Source organism: Adiantum capillus-veneris, chromosome 13, assembly GCF_014529385.1.
Source record: "Adiantum capillus-veneris isolate H3 chromosome 13, ASM1452938v2, whole genome shotgun sequence".
Taxonomy (NCBI): Eukaryota; Viridiplantae; Streptophyta; class Polypodiopsida; order Polypodiales; family Pteridaceae; genus Adiantum; species Adiantum capillus-veneris.
In genome coordinates, this window is record NC_140943.1 from 19,988,126 (window position 1) to 20,010,177 (window position 22,052).

At 43.8% G+C, this 22,052-nt stretch overlaps 1 protein-coding gene across 1 annotated transcript; it reads right to left on the minus strand.

Annotated features, from left to right (window-relative positions):
- Positions 1–1,146: 1,146 nt before the first annotated feature.
- On the minus strand, positions 1,147–21,245 carry LOC147443676 (co-chaperone protein p23-1-like). The gene is made up of 6 exons (XM_086526477.1): positions 21,089–21,245; positions 20,165–20,333; positions 1,944–2,112; positions 1,798–1,835; positions 1,503–1,557; positions 1,147–1,422 (listed from the first exon to the last, which is right to left on the minus strand). Exons 1-6 carry the CDS (start codon positions 21,091–21,093, stop codon positions 1,382–1,384), a joined length of 477 nt encoding a protein of 158 aa, XP_086382603.1. The 5' UTR covers positions 21,094–21,245; the 3' UTR covers positions 1,147–1,381.
- Between the last annotated feature and the right edge of the window lie 807 nt (positions 21,246–22,052).

The window sequence follows — 22,052 nt, forward strand, 5'->3', positions numbered from 1 at the left end:
TGATTGCAATCAAATGGTTAATAAGCTTATGCTATGAGCATATGAGTGCGCTTTGAGCAAGTGGACAAAAAACCTGATGTTATCTCTACCTATTGTGGAAGACATCGAACCTACATAGTAAATCTTCGATCGACTTGCAATGTCGCTTTTAACCACTCAACTAGTCGCCCCGTTCTTTATCCCAGGGACATACAACAGCTATATATTATCGCATAATCAGCTTCTACCGCTACTAACCCAATGCCTCGACCATGATATCAACTATCTGCAACCTCTTAATTTGCCCTCTTAGACTACTCCTGTGCCAATTCCTTTGGACCTGGAGTGTTCCCAGTTTCTTCTCAACCTTGGCAGCCTTCCTCTTTATGTCAGAACATCCTGCTTCAAGGGGGAGCACCACTTCTAGTCCACCTTACTTCACCTAGCCGATGGGCTATGATACACTCATCTACAGCACTTTCATTTATCCTCTTCCGCGATTTGTTCCATTTTTGGGCCATTACATCTGACTTCCATGTGCGACTTGATCAGTGTACCCTCACAAACGACATAAGCAAGAAGGTATAAATATATTATTGGGCAGCTCTAAAGGTCGTCAAATGAACATCTGACCAATATTGTGCACCAAAACTTGCAGAGGATATATACCTTCATAAGTTCAGAATAGTCTGAACTCACGAATTATAAGAGGGAATAAAGCACTCATAAAACTATAAAAGCAAGGGACACAAGAAAAGAAAAGAAAAACAAAAACAAACAAACAAAACAAAAAAACAAAACTTGCAGAAGATATCACAGCAGAGGTTATTAATGAAGAAAGGAGAGAGTTTGTGGTTCAAAGTACAGAATATCTCATCTTGATAGAAACAGACCCTGCATAAATCTAGAAATAAAAAGGATGCATTTACCCTACCACCAAAACAACTCATATATGCCTCAGCAAGACACAGGACTAAAAATCACACACGTTATTGCAATGTGTAACTTCAGGAGTAGTGGGTTTTAATATGTCAAAGGGAGACCATCTGCTTGACCTGCTCACTGGAATAGCTGAACATTGCAATTGTTGAGCTTATTCCCTTTGGAACTAAGCGCTTCTGAGGCCAATGAGAAATTTTTCAAATGCGCATTGTAAAACCCTATATATCGGAGGCATGAACCAGAATTATATTGAAATACCCACCAGAAAAACAGTAAATCCGTATGCAATGCATGATTTCTATGAGTCATGTGCACTAATTCCCATGAATATCACCAGTAATGACTACCCTTATCAACATAGTACAATATAACGGGCAGGGGTTTTCTATCTACTCCTCTTTAACAAGCAACCTATCCAACAATGATGGACTCCTATGAGTTTCAAAGTCTCCCTTACTTCTCAGCTCTTTGCTTGGCTCTCTGCAGGAGGTACTGATACATCTGCAGCATGTAGAAGTGTGTCCACTTTAACCAACAATAACACGATTATATTCATGAAATTAACTTCAGTTTAAGCAAACCTTCATCGTCACTGTCTGGCTCATCCTCTCCCATGTCACCGCTAGGATTAAAGCCCTATTGGAAAAGTAGTAAACAACCAAACAATTTTAGCCATAATCCTTCACTAACTAAGATGGCATATGATAGAACAAAATGGTGCACTTGTCTAATCGCACTTCATAATGTACCTATGCCTACATCACAAATGCCCAGCAGAAGCTAACTTTCTTTGATCAATGCATGCAATCGTGCATGCCTATGTACAACCTTGCATTTCTTCGAAAGTTGTCTGATCACAATAGTGAAGATACTCACCGGAAAACCACCCATGGATCCGAGATCAAAATTGTCAACTGAAAGAAACGAGTATCAAGGTTAGGTTTAGGAAAAAATACTCAATGAAGCCCATGATTATGTGTTCAACAACGAACAACTAGCAAATATGCAAAGATTTAGCTTACATTCGTTCTTGGTAACATCTTCCTCATCCTCATCTACCCACTTGTCCCAATCCACCTTTAAGTAAGGAGGCGACTTCCCTTCACCTTTCAAAAGCCTTTTCCACCAGCCTTTCTCACTTTTGACCAAAGCACAGAAAACATTTCTTAGCCCTATGCTAGTCTTGCTTTCCTGGATAAAATGATAAAAGAATGAGACATTAGTACCTCCTGATCGCCACACTTAGTATCCAACATAACAACAAAATGATTACACACTGATCCTAGCTTTTCTTAGTTTCTGTTTATAGACATCACAATCAAGCTATGTTTCTGCCAAAAAGGGGACAAAAAATCTACATTCCCACATAAAGAGTCTTTATTAGAGCCTCTCGATGACATGTCCCACTTGCATAAATTCTTCTCTGCTTAGCTCTCTCACTGTGCAAGTAAGATCCAATGACCTTTTATAGGCATTTGCTAAGACTATGATCTTGGGCGTGTGATCGACAACACAAGCAGGATACAATGACCTTTTATAAGCATTGGCTAAGAAATTGGCAATAAGTTCAATTTTCAAACGCACCCAAGGTGTCTGCAGCTAGCTTTTATGTGTGCACGGTCATCATGACACAAGAATGCATGATTGAATGATCAATTGTGAGATTTTAAGTTGCATGAATGTTAGAAATGTAAGCAATTTCTTGTACCTTGCAATCGTCCTCGATTGCTTTGATTTTAGATGGCAGTATGTGACGGGTTATAGGGTTAGGGTTTTGTCACAAGATGGGCACCACGTGCCAATAGAAAAGAACAGACTGAACAGACTTTCAACACTTCAATAACAACTGAACTAAAAGAGAGAGACGACACACAACACGGAGTGGCTGAATTCCACCCCAGAGAGTATTGGCCCCAAACCGTGGCGCCCCTTTCGGTATTTCTTTATATTGCATCAACACAATACAAGCCGGTACTCCATATTCTGCACCTTCTCCAGGAAGCATACCAAAGAATGAGCCCTAACCTCATATTTAAAGGCCCTTGGCTTGAAAAGCAGTATTACATGAAAAGCCTTCAAACTCAAAAGCTTCTTGTCCAAAAGCAATGCCAAAGAGCTGCCAACGTAAATCACGGAATTTTCGTACAGTATCAACTCAAAACGCGGAAATTCGTACAGCCTGCCACATCATCATGTCAGCGCAATTTTCGAAAATTGCCACGTCATCAGTTGCGGGTCTTGCTTTATTTTAATCTTTATGTCACTTGGGACCCCATCATACGGGGTCCCCATAAGGTTAGACTTCTTCTGTTACTTGTTCTTCTTAGGGTTTAGGCCCCTCAGCCGATATCTGCAAGTTGGCTCCCTTCTTTAGGGCTTTGACACGTCAGCAGTTTGTGACATCTCTCCTTCTTGAAAGAGAGTAATCGTCCACGATTATAGCATCTCTACATAACAACTCAAGTTAGCTCAAAATTTTCCGAGGGTCATTCCGAGGGACAATCAGTTTGCTCTTTTTTTTAAGGAGCTAGCTTCTCCTTTCGGCTCTTTTGATCAAGGAGTTAGCTTCTCCTTTCGTCCAGATCGCAACTTTTGATATTCCAACGTAGTAAAATTAACCATCACACCCAGACCGTACTGATCTTCCACGGGTGTCTTCATGTACTAAAATTACATACCCAGGCAATCTCATCCAATTAGGAATATTCATTGGTTGGCACATCACAATGCAACACAAATGCTCACATATGCATGTTACAAGACACAGAAACATAAAGCCACCGATGAGCACTTGTCACGATTGTGACTATGTTAACAGCAATACATCTACTCCTAGTTGCAGATACGCGAAGTGCCATGCCAAGGAGGATCCCTGCGCTTGGATGGTCACACCCCTTCACCCAAAGGACATGTCTCTTCGCCAAAAGCCACACTCCTTCGACGATTGGTCACACCCCTTCGCTCTACGGGTGCGACTCTTCGCCCAATGGTTGCAGCTCTTCGCCGAAAGGATGTGTCTTTACGTCTAAAGTCATGTCTCTTCACCAAGAGACGTGTCTTTTCATTTATGTCTCTTCTCCTCCTATATAAGGAGCCCTTGTATCACACATTTCAATCAATCAAACACAGAGTCTTCTAAGTCTTGTCTCGAGTACAGTTCAAGTTTCTTAAGTCTTAATCATGAGTTTAAGTACTTAATTGAGGATTAGTACCTAGAATCCTTACAGTGGTATCACACCAAATTTTTTCCTGAGACCTGAAGGTTGTGAGCCTCTCACCCTCGCCGCTACCCTCTCCCGCCCTTCCCAGAGTTGCATGGAAGCAGAAGAAAGATGGTACGCATGTGCATACAAGTATGAGGTAACTTAAATTTATCCTGTTCCAATTACATACATATAGAACGAAGGACAGGGATGCAAATGTGGGTGTGCGGGAGTGCCACGTACCTGGCCTCCTCATTGGGTGGTGTCCCTTCGGGATTGTGCGCGCACCTCTTTCTGTGAAAGGACGGTACCTCTTCACCTTGCTCGCACCCTTTCGCATACAAGTGTGTCGCTTCGCCTGTGTGCCCATTCATCAGCAAGGGGCTGAATTCTCTTTGTTGGCTACTGCACATCAAAAGGGGTACCTCTTCGCGAAAGGGCATCATAGAAGGCACCGCTTCACTAAGGGTTGCACAGAGTGTAGCCCTTCCCTGCACCCTTTCCACACACCCAAACGCTGCAATTCTTTACGCTGGCCCTGAAAGTTGCTTGCGCTGGCTACTTTGCGCTGAAATTCCCCAAACAACTGAAGCGCTGGCTGGGTCAATCGCTGGGCTGAAAAGCTGGAGTGTTTTTACGTTAAAGAGACAGCAACGCAAGTCAATTTATTTATATATAAAAACTCCACTCTTAATGTTTTAAGTGGCCAGCCAAACTTGACCGGCCTGCCCCAAAATCACATAAAATAATCACTTGTGCACCTTATGGGTTAATAACAACAACGTACAAGAATTTTAAAAAAAAAAAACAAACAAACCCAGCGATGCCAAAGTCTCACGCTGCCCCACCTCTCCGCCCCTCCAGCATTGGATCTTTGCTTCTCTCCTGCGCGCAGTCAGAACTGTACCCATGGCTGACAATGAATTCCATGTACCCAACCCTTATCTTTCATATATAGACGAAGTTCCCGAAGAAGCCGTACCGGTGAATCCTCTCCCTATAACGGAGCTTCCGTAAGTGCTCCCGTCCCAGAACCTGTTCACAGAACCTCCTCCTGCACGTGTTCGTTATTCCCTTTGAGGCGTAACCATGCCGAATTCTCAGGACGGAGGTGGTCAATCTGACGATGCCCTTACTCTTATTAAGGAGCAGATGACCACACTTTCCATAAGCCTCGCATCACTTCACACTCGCTTGGATGAGATGCACACGGAAAACACTTCTCGAAGTCTTCCTGTTGTTTCTCGGACTACTAATGCAGCATCTCCAACACATTCTTCCGAAGCTTCAGTGGATGAACCAAACGAACCAGATCCAATTGAAGAGGTAGACAATCGCGAACTTCAATTACTTTACAAAATTTTTAATGCTGCACAGAAGAAGAAGCTTGATGTTAAATTGCCGGAACCATACACTAGTCGCCGCGACAAGCGCGTGCTGGACCAATGGCTGTTCAAAATGGAGATTTACTTATCGAACGCGGACTTGGTCGAGAGTAAAAAAGTTGCACTTGCTAGTTCTCTGCTCAAGGACACAGCATTTCTTTGGTGGCAACGACGGGTTACTGATGGTAAACACACACCTTCTTGGGATAAATTCCGACGTGCTATTCGTAAGGCGTTCGAACCTGCCAATGCAAATTTTCATGCCCGGTCCTCTCTTCGCCGCCTGAGCCAGACAGGTTCCTTGGCCGCGTACATCACAGAGTTCCAAAGGCTAACTCTGGAGATAGAGACCCTTAGTCCCTCTGATAAACTTCACAGCTTTATCGACGGACTCGAACCCAACCTGAAGGATGATGTGCACAAATACAACCATACCACCTTGGATGCTGCAATTTCCTATATGGAGCATCTTGGCGATAATTGGCGCCCTACATGGAATTTTCTCCCTGGTAACATATCTTCAAATAGCGCTCGCTTTTCACAGCGCGATCGCAGAGACAACTATAGCCAAAGTCAGCAACATCAGTCTCAGTTCAGACAGCAAGCAACGCAACCTTATTCAACTTCAAGGTTCTATTCTCAAGATCGACAATCTCAAAGCAGATCTTCTATACATGTTCCTCCACTTGATCGTGGTAAAGGACGTGATTTTTCTTAAGATCGGCATTCCAATACTCGGCAAGGCTCTTCGTCAAATGGATCTTCGACTTCAAAGAAGGAAGGATTATGTAAAATTTACAGTGGTGACCATAGATGGTATCAATGTCCAAAGAGACCAAATCCGTCTAATTTGAAAAGAAATTCCAACGCGGAAACATCATCGAATTCTGAACAACCAGATTCTGCTAAGGATAAAGGAAAATCTGTTGTCAATACGATTCGTGTCTCAGAGGATACGAGTATTCTTATGAAGCATGCTCACTGCAATTCTTCAGTTTTGGAGCCTCTCTCAAAGCAAGTTTTGAGCCTTCTTGGAACACTCAATGGTCGCTCCAACAATATTTTGGTGGACAGCGGATGCTCGAATAATTTCATCATCACTCAGATAGTTCAACAGTTTGGCTTACCAACTCAGAAGACATCTCACTTATATGATGTGGAATTAGCAGATGGATCAATTTTGACTTGTGATCAGACAGTTCAACAATTGCAGTTCGAAATTCAAACTTATGCAGATCAATTCGATTTCGAAGTCATGCCTTTATCTTATTACGACATGATTCTTGGTCAACATTGGTTATTCCAATATGACCCAACAATTAGCTTTCGAGGACATACTATCAATTTGTTCAAAGATGGACATGAATTGACTTTACACGAGCTTTCTCATGCGGAAAGAGTGATTTAAGCCTCACGTGTACTAGTCAAGTGACATGATACAGTGGATTATGAAGAGAATATAATTTCCGATGCAGATGTAGATATTATTATTGATGAACTTTTGAATTCATTAACTTCTCCGGAATCAATTGATGAAGACAAAGATAAAGATATAGTTGCAGATTCCAAGTCTGAAGACGACTATGCTTTCTTTGATTCTTTATTGGATGATGATATGCCAATTACAAGTCATGAAGTTACAGTTTCAGAAGATGATTCTGAAGAATTTTGGGATTCATTATTGGAAGATGATTACAATCTCAAGCCAAAATCCTCTCCAGAGATTACTAAAGTTGAAGTTATCCCATCTGAAGAATGTCTTGAGAAGATTTCCTCTTTGCCAAATATTTCACAGTTATTGGAAGATTTTGAACTAGAAGTCTTACATCACACGAAGAATTTTGAAGATCAACCTCTTGTTGCAGTCAACCTGATTAAGCTAGATTCCTCTAAAAAGTCTTTGAACAATGCAATGACATGGGACTTAGCAGAGCAAAAAGGTTTCGCAAGAAGCAAAGGTTCAAGACAAAGGTTTCCGATAACTCAAAGATTGAAGATTTTCGAAGATTCAATGCTTTTCCAGAGTTCTATCAACATCAGAAGTCGTTTCTTTGACACGGGCTCTCATTTTTAATGGGAGGGAATGTGTTGCTAAATTGGCTTTATCTTACAAAAAAATAATTCTAAATGAATTATTGGATTTATAAGTGAGAGGGTTTTCTCGCTTGGAACACCAAGGACAAATAATTCTAAATGAATTATTGGAATTTTAAGTGAGAGGGCTTTTCTCAGTGGAGACATCCGAGTACAGAGTATTCCTAGTGCGTCATTTAAAGTAATGACGGGAACACTGAGAACGGGAATATCTGTAAGGCCACCAGGAACGGGTACTTCTAATGCGTCACATCGGATGGGTGACAGGGAGCATCGGAAAGAAGTATCCGACCATCCGGGAACGGACATCTCTGATGCGTCATAGGATGGGTGACATAGAGCATCGTGAAGGAGATTGTACCATAAGTTCGGTAGGAAAGGACTAGGTGATGGGTATTCCTGATGTGTCACAAGGTGGGTGACGGGTGTATCGGAAAGGGAATATCCATAATCGGGAGGAAATTCCGAACTGTGTTAGAATTGTGCATAAGGAAAAAGCAAGCACTTGAATGAAGATGGGTTCAGAGGAAACTTTGAGGAAAAACAGATTCTTTTTGAGAAAGCGGGATTGCCTTTCGGGAAAGCAGATGCTTTCTCGCGAGGAAGTCTATGTCTGCATTGCAACTGTGCATGTGATTGCATCCAGGGACGCCTGGGAAGTGCTGTGAAAGCATTGTGTTTAACTTATAAGGCTTTATTGAGTTTTTGGACAGATTCATACCATTTTTAAAGGTGACCGACCGCCCACTTAATAAGTGGGCAACCATCTGATAAATAAGGCAACAGATCAGCCAGCGTTTTCTCTCTCTCTTTTTCTGGCAGAGCAGTGAAAGAAAAAAAACGAAAAAACAATTTTTTGAAAAAAAAAGAAAAAAACGACCGCGATCTCTACGCGAGCAGCTATTCGTGCCCGTGGCTAGGAGCTATAAAAGCATCACATGCCCTTACTCAGAGAGGAGGACCAATCTTTGCAAGGAGGAGATACTGCTGTAGATTTCAGCCGTAAAGAAGACGTTGCCGGTGATGCCCATGGCTGCCCCAAGTGTACCAGATGTCGCCAAGACCCAGTGCGCGAGTTCCCTCGCGAAGAAGTGCCTACGAAGCGTGTTTCCATCGCGACAAGTTGCTGTTTTTCTCTGTTTTCAGCCCATAAACGTCGTAGACGGGGCTGATTTACGAGAAGGAACCCGAGAACACACCTCTTTTGTGTGTAGGATTGGAAGAGAGGATTTTCTATGGAGAGATCTCTTCCAAGGAATTGCTTTTCGAGAATCGAGTTGCGTTTCGAGCGTCGAGACTTTGAAGGTAACGATTTTCATGTTCTGATCTTTGAGTATTTGATTGCAGGTGTACTTCCTCTTCGTGAGGGAGTAGGAGCAGAGGAAGGCATGAGCCTTTGCAGGAGAAAAGCGCTCTGAGGAACTAGAGCCAGATCAGCCCAGGGGTTTCGTACCCGAGTTTGGGAAGTAGATCCACGGATCGGAGAGAGGTAGTCTCTCAAGTTGCGATCCGGAAGTTGGGATTCCAAGTAAGGACTTCGTGTCCGGGAAAGCAGAGTTGTTCTGCGGGAAGAGGACTCTGGAAATAGAGTTCTAAAAGAGAGTTGCAGGGATGTCATGCCCTGAGTCTGGAAGGTGAGATCCAGAGGCGAGAACCTTGATTCTCGAGGAATTGGAATAAGGAACGGAAGTTCCTTGGAATAGGGTTTTGCCCTAGGAATCGGAAGCTGAGGCTTCCGGGAACCATCAAGTCTTATTCTAGAACGAACGTGGTAATACGTTCAGTTCAAGTGCTTGTGTAGACTTCTCCTCAGTAATAAAGATACTATTACAGGGGGGGACCAGCCCATCTTCTGGTCCCCAGTATTGTGTCGATCTTCTCACTCTCTATCTCTCTCTCTATTTATTTCTCTCTATATCCTCTGGCTTCAGTAATAAGTGATAAATCCTATTTATCCGAATGTATTTTATATTGTTATGCGCTCCCGTTTGTGACAGAATGTCAGGATTGTGACTATGTTAACAACAATACATCTACTCCTAGTTGCAAATACACGAAGTGCCATGCCAAGGAGGACCCCTGCGCTTGGATGGTCACACCCCTTCACCCAAAGGACGTGTCTCTTCGCCAAAAGCCACACTCCTTCGACGACTGGTCACACCCCTTCGCTCTACGGGTGCGACTCTTCGCCCAATGGCTACAGCTCTTCGCCGAAAGGATGTGTCTTTACGTCTAAAGTCGTGTCTCTTCACCAAGAGACGTGTCTTTTCATTTATGTCTCTTCGTCTCCTATATAAGGAGCCCTTGTATCACACATTTCAATCAATCAAACACAGAGTCTTTTAAGTCTTGTCTCGAGTACAGTTCAAGTTTCTTAAGTCTTAATCATGAGTTTTACTTAATTGAGGATTAGTACCTAGAACCCTTACAGCACTTCTCCCGCATAACCTAACAAGGTCCGAGCCATGAGCTATTCAGTGACTCCCTCATCACTCCTCCCGCAAAATTCAAATAACCTAAAAGATCCGGGCTATGAGATATAGAGGCCTTTTACTACCAAACTCCCCCAAACCGCAACCTGAGTCGTTTGGAGGTGCTGAGAGTAGCCACTACTCAGACTTCTTAATACTCTCCCCGTAAATAACCATGCTCGTCCGGGCCATGAGTAACAACACTTTTCAATCATTCAATACTCCCCCCACAAATAACCACAAGGGTCCGGGCCATGAGTATGAACAAGCATTCTCAAACATCATTTCTCACCCTCCACCCGGGATTTTAAAACCAGTATTAAAACCAGAGTCAAACATTTCAAATCGGCACCAAGACAGGTTTAAAACAGATACCATCCATTTCAAACAAAGTTTCAAACAATACTTTCTCAAACAAAGTTCAAAAGTATCTAACTGTAAAACAACTAGAGAGTTCATTCAGGGTTTTGTTCGGACAACCGAACTTTGAGGACGATTGGCTTGCCCTTCTGCATCACGGTGATGGTTCGGTTCCGAACCTGGAGAGTCGCATCATTCTTGTCATGCCAAGGCATGCCTAATAGAAAGTCACAATTGCCCAACTTCATGATGTGGAAATCGGCTTTCCATGATAATCTTGAATAGTCACTGGAAGAGCACCAATGAGCGGTACCACTTTCTGAGTTTGCCCCATGGCTAGCTCAGCTTCAATTTCTCCACCCTCTGCATCATAATCAAAGTGCATCTGCTTTAAGAATTCTGGATGGATGAAGTTCTCTGTAGCTCCGGGGTCAAAGAAAATAAGGGCTCTGAAGCCATTGACTTTGGCATATGCTCGACACAATTCATTTGTACTTTCAAGGCGTATGCCATAGATGTCAGGTACTAATCCAATAGCCAGTTTAGCTTTTTTGGCTGGAGATGGTCCTAGGTTTCTGTCGACTGTCGACGCGGATGTCACGTGACACATCCAACCCTATGTGTCCGTGGACAAGCTACAGCATGACCAGGGTTCAGTTCAGTCAAGTCAGTCTAGAATAGAAAGTGATATGGCACTTTTGTGAGTCTGTTCGCAGACCGTGCATGTCCAGACACTTAGATTAGATGCATATCCTCCGATTGCACACAACATGATCATCAACATTACCATCAGAATCCATCAAGAGCATTTTCCAGTGCATTAAACCTATTTTCCCTATTTTGACCTTTTTTACTTATTATTTTTAAGTGACTTTTGTTGGAAACTAGGTAGGGCAATTTTGCGAAGTTTGTATATATAGAAACCTAGCGCTAGCACTTTCTGGCAGAAGAGGCAGCAGGAGCACTTGCTCAACAAGCAACTTCTCAGCAGGACCCCAAGATTCTCTAGCGTTTTTGCATCACTGTAGATGGGCTAGCGTTTTTGGATCAAGAACCCGGATTAGCTAGTGTTTTTGCATCTACATCAGCCTAGCGACAGCAAAGGACAGATCAACACTAGCGTTAGTGGTTTGCACCGGCAGATCCGCAGCGTGTTTGCAACAGGACCCATTTTCAGCCCTAGCGTTTTTGGTTTGCAGATCAACCTCAGTGTTTTTGCAGATATTCACGACGGAATCAGCCCTAGACTCAGCGTTTTCAGTTTTCAGTAGTCAGAGAGCGCAGAAGAAGTCCCGAACCTCGCAGATCTCACCTTCCCGCAGCAGTTCCTCGCCGCACGGTGGGATCCATCAAAGTTTACAGTTTCAGCCCGGAAAACACAGATTTCAGCACCTGCATTTTCAGCGCGTCGTCGTCACATCGACGCCATCGACATCGTCACTGACATAGAGTCAGAATTCAACAAATAAAGATTTGCAGATTTCAGCCCTTAGCGTTTTCAGATTTCAGCCCGTCTCGTCGTCGTCTTCATCGTCGTCGACATCGTCATCAAGTCCAAGCATTGTAGAGATTTGTGCAATCATAAGTAGACAACTCTCGCCATAGAGAGTGGGACCTTCGGAGGAGGATTTGACAACATTTTTGGTGTCGTATTCTTCTCTCTCTATCTCTCAGTCACAACACCTTCATTCACAGTGTTCATCCACTTTGTTTGCGTCCATTGCACTCTCTCACTAAAGGAACGGAAGGCTCTCCCTTCCGTAAGTAAAAGGAACCCTTGAACACAGTTCGCAGCACTTATCTTGAGCAAAGTTCAAAATTCACTTCCGCTGCACCTTACATTGGTATCAAAGCTTTGACAGTGTTCTGTATCACTCAAGAGAAGAACCACAAGAATTATTTTTGCTTGTTGCGGTCACACATAACCCAAGACCACTTGGGCGTGTCGATTCCTAATCGTGTTTTTGAAGAGTAACAGGAAACCCAAGAAAGAAGGGCTTGTCCAACCTCCCCTTGTGCCTCTTTTCACTCATTGAGAGCGGACCGTGCACTTAGCGGCCGGCCAATCGACGTGAGGTGGGAAAAAGCAACCTTGGTGTGAGCGCAAGGCCGCCAAGGGGTGCGCCCGCAGAAAAGAGTAGAACTCGGGTGAAGAGAAGATCCTTCTCTAACATAGATTGCAAGCGAAAGAAGACCCTCAAGAACCTCAAGAACTCAAGACCCCTAAGAACCCAAGACCCGCAAGAACCCAAGTTCCTCGTGAACTTAACAACCCAAGACTTCAATGGATGGTCATCACCCAAAGTGGTATGGATACTTTGCATGAAGGTGATGAGCATGGAGTTAGCGAAGAAGAATTTTCCCCACCAGGAGGTTTCGCTGACCCTCCCCCTTCCCCATCTATGGCAAGGATTGCACTAACTCCTATGGAGGAGTTGAAGCAGTTGTTTATGGACAGGAAGTTAGAACGCGAAGAAAGCAGAGCAGAAAGAAAAGCAGAAATGGATCGCAAACACAAAGAAAGAAGAGCCGAAATAGAGCGCGAACACCAAGAAAGAATTGCAAAAATAGCCCGCGAACACGAAGACAGAATGACAGCCATAGCCCGTGAAAACGAAGAAAGAATCACAGCCATAGAGCGTGAGCACAACGAAAGGAAAGCCGCCTTGTTGCGACTCTTTTCTCAAGTGCAGACAGAGATGCAAGAGATTTGGGAAAAGGAGACTCTCTCAGTCTCTTCTTCTCCCAAGCAAGACACACAGGAATTACAGGATTTGCATGATGATAAGCATGATGAATTGCATGATAATGATGAGCATGATGATTTGGATGATAAGGACAAGCATGATGATTTGCATGATGATCAAGATGTGATTTCTCACAAGCATGATGATTTGCAAGGATGATCAAGATGTGATTTCTCACAAGCATGATTGTTCACAAGGATGATGGTTTAGTTGTCACTGTTTCTAGTGAAGCTAACCTCATTGCAGATTCGATCAATCACGAAGAACCGATCTTGGCTCTCGAGTCAAGGTCTAAAGAACCCCCTCAGGAAGAACCGATCTTGGCCCTCGAGCCTAGGTCCAAAGAACCATTACAAAAAGTACTATGTGTTCGAATGATTTGTCAGCACGCATTGTTCGAGTGTTTCATTCGTGATCGTTTCCTATATTTTAGTCAGCGTCTTTATGTAATCCCTTTCCAAAGGCATGCCATATTGTACGTTGAGCACGATTTACTCATGAATGAGTACGGATGTATGCGGATTTCTCATGAAAAGCTGAAAAGTATGCATTCAAGGAATTCACATACCATGTCTCTTCCTTGGCACGACACAGTTGTAGCAAGAGCACAAGAAAGTATGAGCACCAAGCATGGTCATTTCCATTGTGTTTTGCCACAGTGGATTGATTTAGATCAGAAACACAAGATTCGATCTCATTGTTTGCGTGTGTGTGGTGAACAGGTTGGCACTGCGTATCTCTGTTCATCTACATTGCATGCACAGTCTTTGAGGAAGACAAGATTTTTTCCAATCACTTTACATGGAATCGGTATGTTCATGTTTTTGTGTTGGAAGTGTCACAAAGTGATGACGTGGCTACCCGAGAGAAACCCTAACCTTGACTGCTACTGAAAACCCTAAATCTGGAAACCCTAACCCTAAAACCTACAAACCCTAAAATTTGCCAGAAACCCTGACCCTAACCCTAACCCTAACCCCAAAAGGGCAGCACGATAGAATCCCGAAAAAGCGCAAGCATGCTAACGTAGCAGAATCCAGAAATTTACGGAGATGCTTTTCTGCGGCAGAATGTTTTAGCGACGCAATTTGAGAGAGATTTTTGGCTAATGCTTTTTCTCTACGCAAATTGCAAGGAGAGAGAACTCCATTGCTACTTTTCGGAAAGCCCAAGAGAGCTTGTGAGAGAAAAGAGTTTTTGCTTTATTTTTAAGCTTTTGGGGCTCTGCTTTTGGCATCCCTTGTAAACAATGAATAAGTGGTTTGTGCTCCCACTCTGCAGAGCATTTGGACGCAGAGTCTGAGAGTGAGACCCGAACCACTCTTGTACTTTGAACACTGATTAATACATAAAGAAATACCGAAAGGGGCGCCAGTCTTTGGGGCCAATATCTCTAGGCACGGAATTCCACCGGGCCAGTGCAAATCTATTGTGAACTGTGAACAGTTTTGAAGTGGTTATTTGGTGTTGTCGTGATTGATTCTTGATTTGGAGTGGCCAAGTCTGTTACAATGGTCTCAGAGCACGGCCGATTTCTCTTCTACGGGAAATCCGATCCCAATTTTTTTTCCGCGGCACCTATGGCTTCATGCAAGGATCAGTCGACTCCCTCTGCATCCGGAGATGCGGGCAGGGATCGCAACGAAGATTCCGACAGAGTATGGCCCGCCTCGGCCTACTCAGGCGGAGCAACGAGAGATGAAGCATCGTCAATTGATCGGCGATGCAACAAAGATGATGCTCAGTTTTGCGAAGGACCCGAAATTGGCAAAATATATGAGCGAGACTCCTTTTCAGGAAGTGCACGAGCAGTGGCCGAAAACCACAACACCACCCCCGAAACCCGCTCTCAAGAAACCTTCTTGTTAGGTGCAGCGGAATGAATGTTGTATTTTCTCAAGATTAGTGATCTTTATTGCTCAAGGTTCCTTTTAGTTCTTTAGGGAAAGAGAGAGCTTTCAGTCTTGTAGAGTGTTGTGGTAACGAACAAAGTGAGTGGATTGTGCGTGCAAGTGAATGAGACTGAGAGAAGGAGAGAGAAGAGATACGACACCCGAGAGGTTGTAAAACCCTCCTCCGAAGGCCCCACTCTCGTCGGCGAGAGTGGTCTACTTTGATTGCACAAAGGTGTACAATGCGTATGCAATGGACTATGCAACTTGGTCTATGCCGATGACGACGACGACGAGGACGATGGCTGAAATCTGAGATCTTCTAATCACTGAATTTCGGGACTGTTTCGGTGGCTGAAAATGACTGTTTTGGCTGCGTTTTCTTGGCTGAAAAATGAGGTTTCTTAGGGTTGAAAACTATTGGTCTTTACGGGCTGAATCTGCTACACTTTAGGTGAATGATGCCGGTCTTAATTTGCTGCTGAAATCCAAAAACGCCAGGGGCTGAAATTGGTCCTTCTGTCGCCGGGGTTCTACAAATGCAAAAACGCTAGGCTGATCTGCTGTGTCGTGATGACGCCAGGGCTGATCTGCTGTGCACAAATCGCCAAGGCTGATCTGATGCAAAAACACTAGGTCTTCTGTGGAGAAAACGCCAGAGTAGTCGCGGGGGTTGGTCTTGCTGAGAAGTTGCCTGTTGAGCAAGGTGCTCCTGCTGCCTCTTCTGCCAGAAAGTGCTAACTTGGGTTTGCTTATATATTAACTTAGCAAAATTGCCCTACCTACTTTTGTTGGAAAGTCACTAAAAAATAATAAGTGAAAATACCAATAAATAGGAAAATAGGCTAAATGCATTGGAAAATTCCCCTAACTGATGCGAATGGATTCTGATGGGAATTCCAATGATCACAAAAGTATCAGATCACCGCTAATTTAGACTTGACTGGATTGACTAAACCCTGCTGTGGTGTAGCTTGTCCACGGACACATAGGGTTGGGATGTGTCACGTGACATACCCTCCTTTTCAAAGTGAGGTATTGGTACCGAACTGTATGGCGTCGAGGGAGATCGCCAACAGCATCCGGAATCCTGGAAGGGACTCTTCGCCGGCCCACTCTAATGTGTGGGTCGTGCGGTACTTGAACTTCATAAAGGTCTGCAACGCTTGCTTCTTTGGGCCGCGCCAAAAGCGACACAAAGTCTTCTGAATCTCCTTTGATGCTTCAACTTCGTCTAGAGTACTGCTTCTTCCATCTTCAAGAATCTCCATGGCTGAAAATTCCTCAAACCATCTCCAACACAAAACCATGAACATACCCATTCCATGTAAAGTGAAGGAAAAAAATCTTGTCTTCTCTAAAGACTGTGTATGCAATGTAGATGAACATAGAAACGGAGTGACAACCCGTTCATCAAACACATGCAAACAATGCGATCGAATCTTTTCTGTTTGATCGAAATCAATCAACTGTGACAAATCACAATGGAAATGCCCATGCTTGGTGCTCATACTATCATGTGCTCGTTCAGAAATTGTGTCATGCCAAGGAAGAGACATGGAATGTGACTTCCTGACATACAAACTTTTCAACTTTTCATAAACAATCCGTATACATTCGCGCTCATTCATGAGAGAAACGTGCTCAACATACAATATGTCATGCCTAGGAAAAGGGATCACATAACGATGCTGACTAAAATACAGGAAACCTTCACGAATGAAACACTCGAACAATGAGTGCGTATCAATCATGCGAACACATAATACTTCCTGTGATGGCTCTTTGGACCAAGGCTCGAGAGCCAAGATCGCTGCTTCGGGATCTATCGAATCTACAACGAGGTTAGCTTCGCTAGAAAAAGCATCCGCTAACACATCATCCTTGTGAACAATCACATCATCTTCATGCAATTCATCATGCTTGTGAGAAATCACATCTTGATCATGCAAATCATCATGCTTGTGAGAAATCACATCTTGATCATGCAAAGCACCATGCTTGTCATTGTCATCCAAATCATCATGCTTATCATTGTGCTTCAAATCATCATGCAAGTCATTGTCAATCAAATCATCATCATGCTTCACACAATCATGCAAATCCTGTGTGTCATGCTTTGGAGAAGAAGAGACTTGAGACAATCTCTTTTCCGTGATTCTGCGCAAAGTACGCCTGTACTTGAGAATAGAGTCGCCAAAACTCTTTGTTTTGTTGGTCGCTTTGTTCTAGTATTGCTTCTCTTTCTGCTTTGTCTTTTGGGTGCCTGCGATCCATTTCTGCTTTTCTTTCTGCGTGTCTGCGTTCCATTTCTGCCTTTCTTTCTTTGCATTCACGATCGAATTCTGTCATTCTTTCTGCATTTCTTGCTTCGCGTTCTAACTTCCTTTCCATAAACATCTGGTTCAAAGCCTCCATAGGAGTTAGTGCAATCTTTGACGTAGATGGGGAAGGGTCGGAAAAACCTCCTGGTGGGGAAAATTCTTCTTCGCCTCTCTCATGCTCATCACCTCCAAGTGAAGTATCCATTCCGCTTCGAGTGATGACCATTCTGCAATCGTGGGTTCTTGCGGGTTCTTGGGGGTCTTGGGTTCTTAAGTTCACAAGGAACTTGGGTTCTTGAGGTCCTTGATTCCTGAGCATCTTGGGTTCTTGAGGTTCTTGAGTCTTGAGGGTCTTGGGTTCTTGGGGTTTTCTTTCGCTTGCAAATCGCGTTGGAGAAGGATCTTCTCTTCACCCGAGTTCTACCCTTTTCTGCGGGCGCACCCCTTAGCGGCCTTGCGCTCACACCAAGGTTGCTTTTTCCCACCTCACGTCGATTGGCCGGCTGCTAAGTGCACGGTCCGCTCTCAATGAGTGAAAAGAGACACAAGGGGAGGCTGGACAAGCCCTTCTTTCTTGGGATTCCTGTCACTCTTCAACAAAACACGATTAGGAATCGACACGCCCAAGCGAACTTGGGTTCGTGCGACCTCAACAAGCAAAAAAATTCTTGTGGTTCTTGTGGTTCTTTCCTTGAGTAATGCAGAACACTTTCAAAGCTCTGATACCAATGTTAGGTGTAGCGGAATGAATGTTGTATTTTCTCAAGATTAGTGATCTTTATTGCTCAAGGTTCCTTTTAGTTCTTTAGGGAAAGAGAGAGCTTTCCGTCTTGTAGAGTGTTGTGGTCACGAACGAAGTGAGTGGATTGTGCGTGCAAGTGAATGAGACTGAGAGAAGGAGAGAGAAGAGATACGACACCCAAGAGGTTGTAAAACCCTCCTCTGAAGACCCCACTCTCGTCGGCGAGAGTGGTCTACTTTGATTGCACAAAGGTGTACAATGCGTATGCAATGGACTATGCAACTTGGTCTATGCCGATGACGACGACGATGACGACGACGATGGCTGAAATCTGAGATCTTCTAATCGCTGAATTTCGGGACTGTTTCGATGGCTGAAAATGACTGTTTTGGCTGCGTTTTCTTGGCTGAAAAATGAGGTTTCTTAGGGCTGAAAACTGATGGTCCTTACGGGCTGAATCTGCTACACTTTAGGTGACTGATGCTGGTCTTAATTTGCTGCTGAAATCCAAAAACGCCAGGGGCTGAAATTGGTCCTTCTGTCACCGGGGTTCTGCAAATGCAAAAACGCTAGGCTGATCTGCTGTGTCGTGATGACGCCGGGGCTGATCTGCTGTGCACAAATCGCCAAGGCTATCTAATGCAAAAAAGCTAGGTCTTCTGTGGAGAAAACGCCAGAGTAGTAGCGGGGGTTTGTCTTGCTGAGAAGTTGCCTGTTGAGCAAGGTGCTCCTGCTGCCTCTTCTGCCAGAAAGTGCTAACTTGGGTTTGCTTATATATTAACTTAGCAAAATTGCCCTACCTACTTTTGTTGGAAAGTCACTTAAAAATAATAAGTGAAAATATCAATAAATAGGAAAATAGGCTAAATGCACTGGAAAATTCCCCTAACTGATGCGAATGGGTTCTGATGGGAATTCCGATGATCATGTTGCGTGCAACCGGAGGATATGTATCTATGCTAAGTGGCTGGGCATGCACGGTCTATGAATAGACTCACAAAAATGCCAGATCACCGCTAATCTAGACTTGACTGGACTGACTAAACCCTGTTGTGGTGTAGCTTGTCCACGAACACATAGGGTTGGGATGTGTCACGTGACACTTCTGCCCACAAGCAATATTTAGAGAAGGAATTAGAAGAGGTGGTTGATGCATGGATTTGCTTCATGAAGCGCTCAAGCTCTTCTAGTTGTACTGCCATGACGGGTATATTAAGAATCGTCTAATACCACTGTCACAAAAATAGAAGCGTGCACTTAAATACTTTAGAGTTAATGTAACTATTCCACGTAGGATCTGCACAAAATAATAGTGAGAAAACAATGCGGAAAAAGAGCACAGCACTAGGGACCAAAAGGAACACAGCACTGGGCGCTCAAGCTCTTCTGGTTGTACTGTCATGATGGGTATGTTAAGAATCGTCTCTCCTTGTAGAAAAGGAATAGAGAGGATTGTGCTCTAATACCATTGTCACGGAAACAGAAGCGTGCACGTAAATACTATAGAGTTAATTTAACTATTCCATGTAGGATTCTGCACAAATAATACTGAGAAAACAATGTGGAAAAAGAACACAACACTAGGGACCAAAAAATGGGTTGGTCCCTCCCCTTGAAGGAGATTTTCTATTAATTATGAGCTATTACAAGCACATGAACCGGAACAGCTTACACTGTTCTCCGTCTCGAAGACCATTCTAATGCATAAAATGCATGTATTTGTGAGCCTATTGGCTGAAATTTGTCATACCTGAGCCGAAAACGGCTATGCCTGCTTCGTTATGAAATCTTCTTGGCGAAGGAGGTCCCTTCTGTCATCTGCTCGCGTAGGAGATGCCTAAGCGAATTCGTCTCATAGGTCATTTTGGCCTTTGGAAGGCGTTAATATAACATTTCATCTCATCTCTCTCTCTCTCTCTCTCTCTCTCTCTCTCTCTCTCTCTCAGGAGCTAAGTTCTGCATGTAGCATGACAAGTGTAAATCAATTGCAGCAGATAGATTGTGAAGGCCAAGGGGTATGTGTACCTCAATATTTATCTTTTCAAAAAGGTCTAAATCAAGCTCGTAACCGGTAGCAGAAAAACAAAATTTTCCCTCTGGTTCAATCTTGACTTTTGGGTCCTTTGCGTCAGGTAAATCTATGGTTATGAGAACTTTATCAGACCTTTGAGCCCACTTCACCTCAGGATGCCGCCTACAGTCCACGAATAATCAGAATGAGGCCATTTTCATGTCTTGAATACCTTAACATTCTTATTTAACCAATTACCCTAACTCTCCTACAGTGTTATCAATGTCCTGCTTTCTGATAGCTCAGTCAGCAGAGTAACTTCACCTTATCAAAAGTGCCAGTAAGTTTTTTGATTTCAGAAACTGCCTGCAGCTTAAACTGTTGGAATATAAACACACACGCAGTCGCATGCACGCCGCCCCCCCCCCCCCCCCTAATGATGATGAAATCATAGTGCAAACCAAATGTCAGGGATTGCATGTTAGAATGCTGCTCAGTGGCAAACTCACTAACAACCTGCTGCTGAGATTTTCACCCACCTAATGTGGTTAATAGGCCTCCTCATAAACACCACGTTATCATTACATCAACACAGTAGACAAGACGCGTCTGACCAATAGTAAGCTTAGTATACAGTTTAGTTTCACACGCCAAAAGTTGTGCCATTCTTATACTCTTTTGCACTGGCGACGTTAGCTTCTGCCGGTTTTGATGTCTATTTGTGGCATAGACTATGCATCAAATCAACCTGCCATAGCTAGTTCCGTAGAACGATGCTTCTCAATAAAATGTCTTGGTGCAAACGTTTGTAGCACAAATTCTGAACTCAGAAACATGGCACAAAAGGACCCATTGTAGGACGACATCATATATTGTGCCTATGTCCCCCTGTGGGCTTGCAATGAGCGATGGACAAGAAATTTCTGCTACATACTCACCCCATGATCGTAGGCTCCCCTTCCTCTGCACTCTGTTGCTGAAGGGCAAGAAGGTTAAGAGATATAATTTACTGTATATTCATGAGAAGGCGAAGAAAAAAGAGCAAGAAAATTTAGAATTACACAAGGCCACGTCACGCATGGGCTAAACAATTGATGAGGGGCGATCTTTGGTCACGCATTTAGGTCTCCCCAATCTCGCGTTCAGTTCAGACTGCCTGAAGCTGGAGCACTTTTCTGTGACAAGCCAATGGAAAGTGGCGCCCATCTGCAACGTGGTTCACACTTAACGAAGCCCATCTGTCACCAGTGCCTTGTTCCTTTCTCAGAGACTTCTTAACGAGAATGGTGGGCAGCAATCTGAACAGTATGCACACCTTGGTTCTTGGGTGCACCTTTTGTGGGTGGAAAAGTGCAGGTCTAGGGAGTGGGGAGGAGCGCGCAATCTGAACCTAGCTTTAAAAACATCAAAAGAAAATAAGTGAAAAGGTGACTTTAGGAAATGAAAAGATGTTAACCATCACGGCTCATGGACACCCCATCACCGACGACGGACGTGTATTATGTATTTGGTAGAGTCAGGTATCGGGCTTGTCGGACCAATAGGAAAAGGATAAGAGTGATCGTCGATGAGAGGCACACTCTAACTGGGACATTCAAGGGATTAGTTGGCTAAGCATGGGCGCCCAAGTGTGAATGGGGTGAGCTCATATAAAAGCCAACTAAACCTAAAATTCACTTATTCTCTCATTTGTGCAATAGAAGAGTGCTCTTGCTCCATCTCCATCTCCATCTTTTTCTTTTTCACCTCCTTGTGTGTGTGTGTATGTGTGAGAGAGAGAGAGAGAGAGAGCGCGATCAAGCATTGCAGCGGCACGACGGCGGTGAAGCGGTTGAGCGCGGCGAAGCAGCGGCTCCTTCTTCTTCGCAGCGAGGAATCCTCCACGGCAAGAGCATAGAGCGG